At 37.4% G+C, this 9,008-nt stretch overlaps 1 protein-coding gene across 1 annotated transcript; it reads left to right on the top strand.

Annotated features, from left to right (window-relative positions):
• Positions 1-2,903: 2,903 nt before the first annotated feature.
• Positions 2,904-8,008, top strand: LOC120737721 (muscarinic acetylcholine receptor M1). The gene is made up of 5 exons (XM_040038558.1): positions 2,904-3,900; positions 4,307-4,404; positions 4,933-5,228; positions 6,511-7,214; positions 7,331-8,008. The coding sequence occupies exons 1-5, from the start codon at positions 3,753-3,755 to the stop codon at positions 7,843-7,845; spliced, it is 1,761 nt and encodes a 586-aa protein (XP_039894492.1). The 5' UTR covers positions 2,904-3,752; the 3' UTR covers positions 7,846-8,008.
• Positions 8,009-9,008: the final 1,000 nt, after the last annotated feature.

Raw genomic sequence — 9,008 nt, 5'->3', positions numbered from 1 at the left:
CTTTGTTCATGTGGGATGCTCACATATGTTGCTATGACAATGACCACGGACATAAGGTGGTTCTAAATTGTTATGTCGTGGCAAGCTGTGTCTAGTTGGTGTGAATAGGTACTAATGGAAAAGGGGCGTTTGTCCTTTCAAAAGTTAGTGTTATCTTCCTATAATTTGGTTGATTCTGTTCATCTGTATGTAGCATTTTCCAGATGAACAGAATCAACTTTTTGGGATGGATGACTGATCATGCATAAAGATATATTCCATTTAATTCTCAGTTTGTATCTTTTTTAGTTCATAAGGTCATTTTATTATCTGACAGTTTCTTGGTCAGATCCCTCACAACATCTTCTAGTTAACTCTAACTTGTAAAAGTACTCTTCTAAAAACCTCCCCTGCAGAAAGAAGCAAAGCTTTGGTCAAAGGCGGAGCTGGAGGATTCCGTCACTCACCAACTGAACTACAGAAGAAAACTCTATGCTGCATGAGTAGAGCTAAGTTTCCCATCAGGATATCACAGTAGATACTGAGACAAGAGTGGGTAGGTAAGAGCAATTCAATGTGTAATTCAATGTCTAATAGTTAGGGTGTTATAAATACAGTCATTTACTATTCCTTAAGTAACTAGTGAGAGGTTTCTCATTGTTTTTAAATGCAAATTTTTAAAGTAAAGTCAAGGAGACTGTCTTTGATTTCATTCATAACTTATTGGAAAGGATTTGCATGTGCAGAGTATTTTCATGTACTTTCTTTAAGATTAAGTACTTACCATTTTAGTTGATTCTTCCATTTTAATGTGTGTTTTGTTGACTTGTTTATGTAAAAGTAACTCTTCAGCTGAAAGGCTAAAATGTTTCTCTTCTACAAGATTATCATCAGTTCTAAGAACACCAGCCAAAGAGATTTTCTGTGACGAAATGATGTTTCTGGCTTTAATTAGTACAGCCTGTATTAGTAATGTCATCTATTCTTTACAGGCTATGCTAATCTATGCCAGAATCACCAATGCGATGGATGGTGAGGCTATAATACTGTTCAAAGATTTCTCAGTGTTTGTCAGCTTTTGTGGAAATGCAGTGCTGTCTTGCGTATTTAATACTAAGGACAATCAAAATGTATCTAGAGAAGGTTTGCTCTAATTTTATAGTCAACATATACAAGGTGACTCGCAGTTTGTATGCAGCAAAAAGTGTCAAAATCTAAAAAGGATGGCAGGAATGCTTTGGAAGAGAGGGGTTGTTTTTTCATGTAATTTTGGTTGCGAAAAGCAAAAGGATTTAAACGTAAATGTATAGTAAATGTGAATACATACATTTAATATGTCACTTGTTCTTTTCACGTTCAACTGAGTATCGAAAATAAGTAAACAACTCTGTTTTCACAGTTTTTTAAAACTGTGTTATAGAAAAGATGAAATAAGAACTGATGTTACAAACCACCAACCCTCCACACTGTGTTTGCTCACGTAAACAGCAGCTTCATTTAGTTGGCTTTCAGTGTGGCCGTGTTTGATGCCATCTAATAGTTTATGGATTAGGTCGACCATTGTATGTCGGACGTGTAGCACTAAAATTCAATGTGATGTTTAACTATTTGAACAGGAGAAAGTATGTAGGTATTGCACACTGATCCTGTGCAAGATTACACTCTGACTTTACATTACAGTGTCCTGTTGATAAAATAAGTTCAGGTTTCAGTGAGGCAGGTTAAGAGGATGCTGTGGCAGACAGACAGAGGTCAAACATGATGAAGGATCTTACCTGGTAAGCTGGGGAGTTTGAATTTGTTCTTCTATTAAGAGAAGTGTTTTACTGTTTTACTGGGCTCTTGTTGGATTGGTAGCAGTGTGGGAGTTTATTGTATATTGTTTTTTTTACTTCTGCACCTTTGTAGTCTTGCTACCTAATTTTGCTGTGCATTCAACTGTACAATGACAATAAAAAAGTTTTAAGTTCTAAGGCAATTCACTTGTCTCACAACAGCCTTGACTGAATTTATGCTGTCCTCATTACAAGTTTTTGACAGTAATGTATTTTCAACTACATAGCTAGCTTGTTATATCCTTTATCAATGCATCTTCTAAGGCACAGATGGTTTGTTGTATTTGGTAGGGTTTAATTGTGAAAAATATGCAAATATTTGTAAAACATAAAAGAAAGCAAATTGTATGTGTATTATTACAGAAGTAAAATAACAATAACTGTAACATATGAGCAGCTTAGAGAAACAGTACTGTACAGACACATTTAATTTGTCTGCAAATAACCATGATCACAGATACAGTACTCAGTCCCAAAAGATAGTCAAAAAGCAAGCAGCTTAGAAATGAAGCCATATTAAGCAAGGATTAAAAGGATTATTGCACTGCGATGCTCGGTCTATGAAACACTGAGCAAAAAGGAAGCTCCTTAGTGACCCCCATGTGTAACCACAGTGATTATTACAGGCTCACATCCTTTGCAATACTGCTATTCACAATGACCACAAGATGGTGCCAAAGGCAGTACCAAAGAAAGAAAAGCTATGGTTCCAATACAGGAATTTCTTTTAGGAAGCTCTTTTCACAGTTTCACACTGGGCTTCTCCGGTCTGCACATTAAAGCAGACTTGAGCAAGAAACTAAACTCTTAATGTATCCATGTGTATGTGTGATTGGGAAAATGCCTTACACATATGCTGTGCATATAGAATAAACAGTTGTGATTATGTGTAAACTAGTGAATGACTTTTAGCAAAACTGCTTTTAGATTTAAGTAGGAGTAGAAAAACGTTGTGCAAGAGCCAATCAAAGCAGCCACCGCTCTAAGTTTATACCTTACTAGTATCTAAATGGATGAGTTATTAAAAATAATCTGACCATTATAAAGTCCTTATGAAGAGAGAAACTATCCAAAGTAACCAGTTTGTAAAGATATTTGTAATGCTTATGACCTTTAGATAATTATTTACTTTGTTACTTTGTACCTCCTCCCTTACATGATGTTCGGTGTGACTTAAGGAATCGGGAACAACCAAGTAACCTCGTAACCTCTAAGGCTGAAAAATGAAGCCAACATGAAAGTGCCAATAACACTGGTACCTCTAAAGGTAAATTGAGGGTGATTCCAAAACTGAGGTAATCACAATAGGGCAATCAATTACTTTTCAGACTTTTCTGTGTGATTGACATGTAGCTATTTCCAAACTGCTTGCTAGGACTCACTCTGTAGGTGGGTGGATCGATCTAAACATCGACAATATCGATACCAATGATGGTAATGGTATCAGACTGATATCAGCGCGATTGATATATACTCTTCCCTAAGCTGACTTTATAAGCTGATATGAAATGTTTGTATCTGTATTGGTATAGGCAATACCATCTTTGTATTTATTTGGTATCAGCATCAGAATGTGTAGTATGGCACACCACTACTCATCTCAGTCAACTGGAGTCACTGAACTGGACCTCTCAGTTTGGTTTGTGATATTTGGAGCAATCTAATTGATTTGAGAAATATTATGGCTTACTATGAGGTACCAACAGTCCAAGACATTTATGTGCTTTGGTGAGTGAATGCTAGTAATTTATTAGTCTGTCACTTTGCACCAATGATCAGGTGTATCAGTAAATCATATGATTGCACCTTGCTAATGCTGACAAGCTGGACTGGATAGTCTTGATAAAGTAACATGTCTTGGCTGACTGAAATGGTACCTTATTGTCATTTGTAAAAGTATCAGCTGATTTCCTTAATCGTTCATTTTTATGTATTAAAATGATTTATTCTGTTTTTTCTTTCAGATGTGTCATGGTCACAATGAACCTGACCTCCAGCTCTGATCCTGTCTACTTCCTTACCAGCAGATTTCCTGGTATGAGAGAACAGCCAGATACCATCATCAAAGCTGACTCTGCTATCTTAGGTACTATGCACAACTGTAAAGCTGTGTAAATTATATGTGTACATGTTAAATGATATTCTATCTGAAAGAACACGTGCAGGGAATAGGAAATTAAAGAAAACAAAAGAACTTAAGATTATGCCTATATTCCTGCAGGACAATGCGTGGAGGAAAAAGAAGACATACGAAGGACAGTCAAAGAACTAAAAAAGCAAAAAATACCAAAATGTAACAGAAAGCCACTTGACTTTAGGCTGGTGACAGAGAGATAATAATGTAAGGCTGCGAAAAGAATTGTGGCAATCTGAAATGGAAATATGATTTGTAGGCAAAATAATTTCAAATCATTGTTTTGTTTTTTCCAAATTAGGTTATTTTATTAGTTGAGAAAATTGATTCACAATAATAATATTCTCCACATTTTCAGGTGGCTCCTACCAGAGTATGGGCAATTCAGCAGATAACAGAACATTAATGCTGCCTCCAGATGAGTTTAATCCATTAGGAGGGCATACAATCTGGCAGGTAACTGTTGTGGCAACAGTTCTACTTTTAACTTTGATCTTATTAGATCTGTTTTAGGGCTTCACTGTATAAATTCCATTGCTTCAGTACCAAGCCATGGAACTCTAACTACCACCAAAAATTCAGCTCATGGGTCTAGGGGCTTGATGGCTCCTGCGAAAGTTTTGCGTACAGTAGATATTCCGGGGCAAACTTTGCATACATGAAAATTTATTTTCATAAAGAGACTTTTTACAAGTATGGTTACATGTTTGTTTTGTTCAGATTGAGATATTATTGCCAAACAAAACTGTTCCACATGTAATATAATGTTAAACTGACAGTGATGCAGGATGACATCTGCAGTGAAAGCGCATCATTTGAACCATTGCTTGACAAGTGAATAGTTTTCTGTATGTTCCTCATTTATCCTAAAGGTGTTATAGGTTTGGAGGAACTATATAGAGTAATAGGTCATTTACTGCACAATGGCTGTTGAGTTTAAGGAAGCAGTTCGTTTTTGATTTTTGCTTACGTCTTCACCTTCAGGTCATCATAATTGTCCTCCTCACTGGATCACTTTCTCTTGTCACTATTGTTGGCAACATCCTAGTGTTGGTGTCGTTCAAGGTAAATAAGGCACTGAAGACAGTGAACAATTACTATCTGCTGAGCCTAGCCTTTGCTGACCTGACCATTGGAACGCTGTCTATGAATCTGTATACCACCTACATCATCATGGACCAGTGGGCCCTGGGACCAGTTGTTTGTGACCTGTGGCTTGCAATAGACTATGTGGCCAGTAATGCCTCTGTCATGAATCTGCTAGTCATCAGCTTTGACAGGTAAGTTGAATTTAAAAAAAAAAATTCAGTAAAGTAAATCTATCTACCAGGGGTGCAACGATACTCGTATCGATATTGACCCGTTCGATACAGTGCTTTCGGTTCGGTACGCATATGTATCGAACAATACAAAATTTGTAATTTATTTTATCAACTTTCCTTCTGACGATGCTGTCTGTGTTGAGCGCTCAGTGGATCTGCACTCGACAGTGCAGCCTAGGCGGAGTAGTCGAACGCAGATTCACTGAGCGCAGGGCAAGCTAGCGAGACAGAAGTTAAGCTCTCCTTGCAACATGGCAAATTGAACCTCCCCCACCCTCATTCAGATGTGGCGTTTGGAACTATTTTGGTTTTCATGTGACGTATGACCCTGAAGGTAAGCACGTCATGGACTAAAGTAAAACAGTATGTTGGATGTGCCACGCAATGCTCAATTACATGGGTGGGAACTAGTGTGTTAGCGCAGTTAGCTCATTAATGTGTTGGCCGTCTAGCCCCACGCACGGGGCGATCAGGGGTAGCTCGTTAACAGAGATTTGCCGTGTTGTGGCGTTAACGTCATTTCAGATTTACGCTGACAGCACTAGTGGGAACACAACGAATATGACTGCACATTTACTCTGACAGCATCCTAGTGCAAAGACAAGTGGAAGCAGACAAAACAACAAGCACGCATGCTACAAACTTTACCCGAGTCATTTAGACAGCCGTTAGCACATGATTCTCCTTATGGGGACCTGATATGTTTAACTGCTGCTGAGAATATAGCCCAGAAGAAGCGTATAGTATAGCTTTTATTTTGGAAAGAGCCATTTCTCTGTAATAAACTCTCTTTTCCAAAGATGAGTGATTTCTCCATCAGATAGATTTATTATTTTATTATTTTGTTGTTTCAGCAACATTAAATTTAAAAACTGTACTTTTGGGTTAAAATATATATTTATAATTTTAATAAATGACAAATTAAAAAGGCATGAACATTTTTTTTTGTATTGAAAAAATATCGAACCGTGACACCAAAGTATTGAACCGAACCGTGAATTTTGTGTATCGTTGCACCCCTACTATCTACGGTCATGTATTTTGATGTATAAATTTTAATGATTTAAAAATAAATACATAAAACATGTATTGGAATCGCAAACATTTCCATGCTTTATGATGGAAATGTATCCATAGCCATGACAAAGCTTTCATGAGCGTCATGGGTTTGAAAATATCTAATTCTTTTGACTCTGAACAGCTTCGAATAGTTGCCTGCCTTCTTTTTGTATCCTCTTAGGTATTTTTCTGTGACCAGACCACTGACTTACCGGGCCAAACGAACAACCAAGCGGGCCATGACCATGATTGGATTAGCCTGGTCTATCTCTTTTATTCTGTGGGCCCCAGCCATTCTGTTCTGGCAGTACATCGTGGGTGAGCGGACAGTACAGCCAAACGAGTGCTATATTCAGTTCTTGTCTGAGCCTATAATTACATTTTGTACAGCTATTGCTGCCTTCTACTTGCCAGTAACTATTATGGCAATCCTGTTCTGGAAGATCTATCAGGAGACAGAGAAGCGAGCTAAAGATGTACAGGGCCTCAAGGGATCTGGGTCAGGGAACAACCCAAATCAGGCTCCACATGAAAGGGGTAGTAGTGGAAAAAAAGGTAGAGAAAGTACACCCAACAACCAGAATATCTCAGCAGCTATGCTGCACCAGGTGAGGTCCCAAAACTACAGCAGCTATGGACTAAATTATTTGTCTTCTGAGAAGAACAACGCAAGCCTACCAGGAGGCGTAGAAAGTAGAGGGAAATGCAACATGTTCTGCTTTGAGATTTCATCTCTTCTGCCAGTTCACCATGCATCCAAGAGACTAAATGCCACATCACCACCAGCAGAACAGAGTAGCTGTGACAGCTTTAACAATAACGAGGCCTGGGATTCAGAAGACCAGTCAGGTTCAGAGGCAGAAGTCGATGCAAGATCTTCAAAAGGTTGGACATAGACCTATTTAGTGGTCTTTGTTTTCATAATATATTAATAAATACCCTACTACATGATGTTTAATGTTCATTACATGTCCCTTTTGATGTTTAATATATCTATATAGATGGTAAGAAGTCTAGAAAGGGGAAGGAAAACAAGGAAAAATATCCCCTGTCTACAAACATAAGTCCAAGAGGATCAAATGCAGCAACCTCCTGTTCTGCTGACCTGTCACCTACAGCTATCACCATGAAAGACGCTGCAGTGGCCAAACGCTTTGCCTCCAAGGCCAAGACAGAGATCAGCAAGCGCAAGAACGAAAAAAAGGCAAATGAGAAAAAAGCTGCAAGGACACTTAGCGCCATTCTGTTTGCCTTCATTACAACATGGTTACCATATAATATCATGGTTTTGGTCAATACTTTTTGTCAGGATTGTATCCCTGAAACTCTCTGGGCTCTGGGCTACTGGTTGTGTTATGTTAACAGCACAGTCAACCCCATGTGCTATGCCTTATGCAACAAGACCTTCAGGACAACCTTTAGAGATATTTTAATGTGTCAGTGGAATCAAAGAAAGAACAAGCCTAATTTTTATCAGAGACAGGCTGTGACATTCCATAAGAAAGACCCCATGTAGAGTGTGGATCTTTGTTTAAAGCTGCACTTTCTAATCCACAATCAGAGTTGGACGCCTTAACTTTAATGGAAACATAATTAATTGAAATTCACCCTCACAAATATTTTTGTGTTCTATTAATTTATTTGTGTAGTTATTATTGTAGGGTTTTTACATTACAATATAAAGCCCCTTGAGGCAACTGTTGCTGTGATTTGGTGCTATATATAAATACAGTTAATTTGAATGTTATTGTATTCTTGCTTTTTTACCAAGCTACTGTAGTAGAAAAACCTATCGTCCAAAATATTGTATCTTCATTGCTTCATTTGGAATGGATAATTATCTTCCACAGATACTCCAAATAATCACGTTTCATGTATTTAGCGTCATATCCATAAAAAAAACTGGTCACCAGATATTACATAGTAATACGGATGAATCACTAGAATATATCACCTTCAGTGTTTTTGGTGGATGTATCTTTACATTGCCCACATGTCCAAATAACTCATGGATTAAACAGTTTCTCCACCCTGAGGCCAAATAATCAGTTTCAGTGAAAAAAACAACTCTCAGTTTAACTTAAAAAAATAAAAATCAAATCTTTAGAAACTTTAATATTTGCAAAGTTTGAGCCCATAAAATGACTTTGTGTAAAATCTCTGACCTTCACTTTGGCACTTCTTTCATGACACACTGTATTTTTATTTGCTGGTCCTAATAACTACGATGTTCAAGTAGATTAATTTTAGTTTCATTCATGAAATGACAATCTTAAAGGATCTACAAGTTTTCTGGATTCAATTCAAATAATAATGTGTAATAATACAGAATGATACAGGGAATAAGTATTGAGCATGCTTACTGAAATTTATATAATACTTAGTACAACTAGCTGCATGCATTGCTTGGGTGTGATCTTTGATCCATTTTTTCACACAAACTGTCTTCAAATCTTAAAGGTTTCAGAGTGTGAACTTGGATTTTTAGTTCTTTCCAAAGATTTATAAATGGATTCAAGGCGGGGCCATTTCACAAGATGTATTTTCTTTCTCCAATTGAGAATTTTCTTTCTGTGTGTTTGGGAATTGTCTTGCATTGTCTACCCTTGTTTTACATGCAGCATCATGGCTGATGGCAACAGGTCAAGGATGTCTTGGTACATCACTCCATTTATCCTC

The sequence above is a fragment of the Simochromis diagramma genome, unplaced genomic scaffold, assembly GCF_900408965.1.
Source record: "Simochromis diagramma unplaced genomic scaffold, fSimDia1.1 OVJJ01000617.1, whole genome shotgun sequence".
NCBI lineage: Eukaryota > Metazoa > Chordata > Actinopteri > Cichliformes > Cichlidae > Simochromis > Simochromis diagramma.
Note: the sequence above shows the minus strand (reverse complement) of the source record. Positions and strands in the feature narration are given on the sequence as shown.

Excerpts from the sequence above, each read along its gene's own strand:
- LOC120737721 (XM_040038558.1), top strand. The coding sequence starts at position 3,753 with ATGATTTATTCTGTTTTTTCTTTCAGATGTGTCATGGTCACAATGAAC. Across the intron at positions 3,901-4,306 it reads AGCTGACTCTGCTATCTTAG|GTGGCTCCTACCAGAGTATG; the intron begins GTACTATGCACA and ends CCACATTTTCAG. Across the intron at positions 5,229-6,510 it reads CTAGTCATCAGCTTTGACAG|GTATTTTTCTGTGACCAGAC; the intron begins GTAAGTTGAATT and ends GTATCCTCTTAG.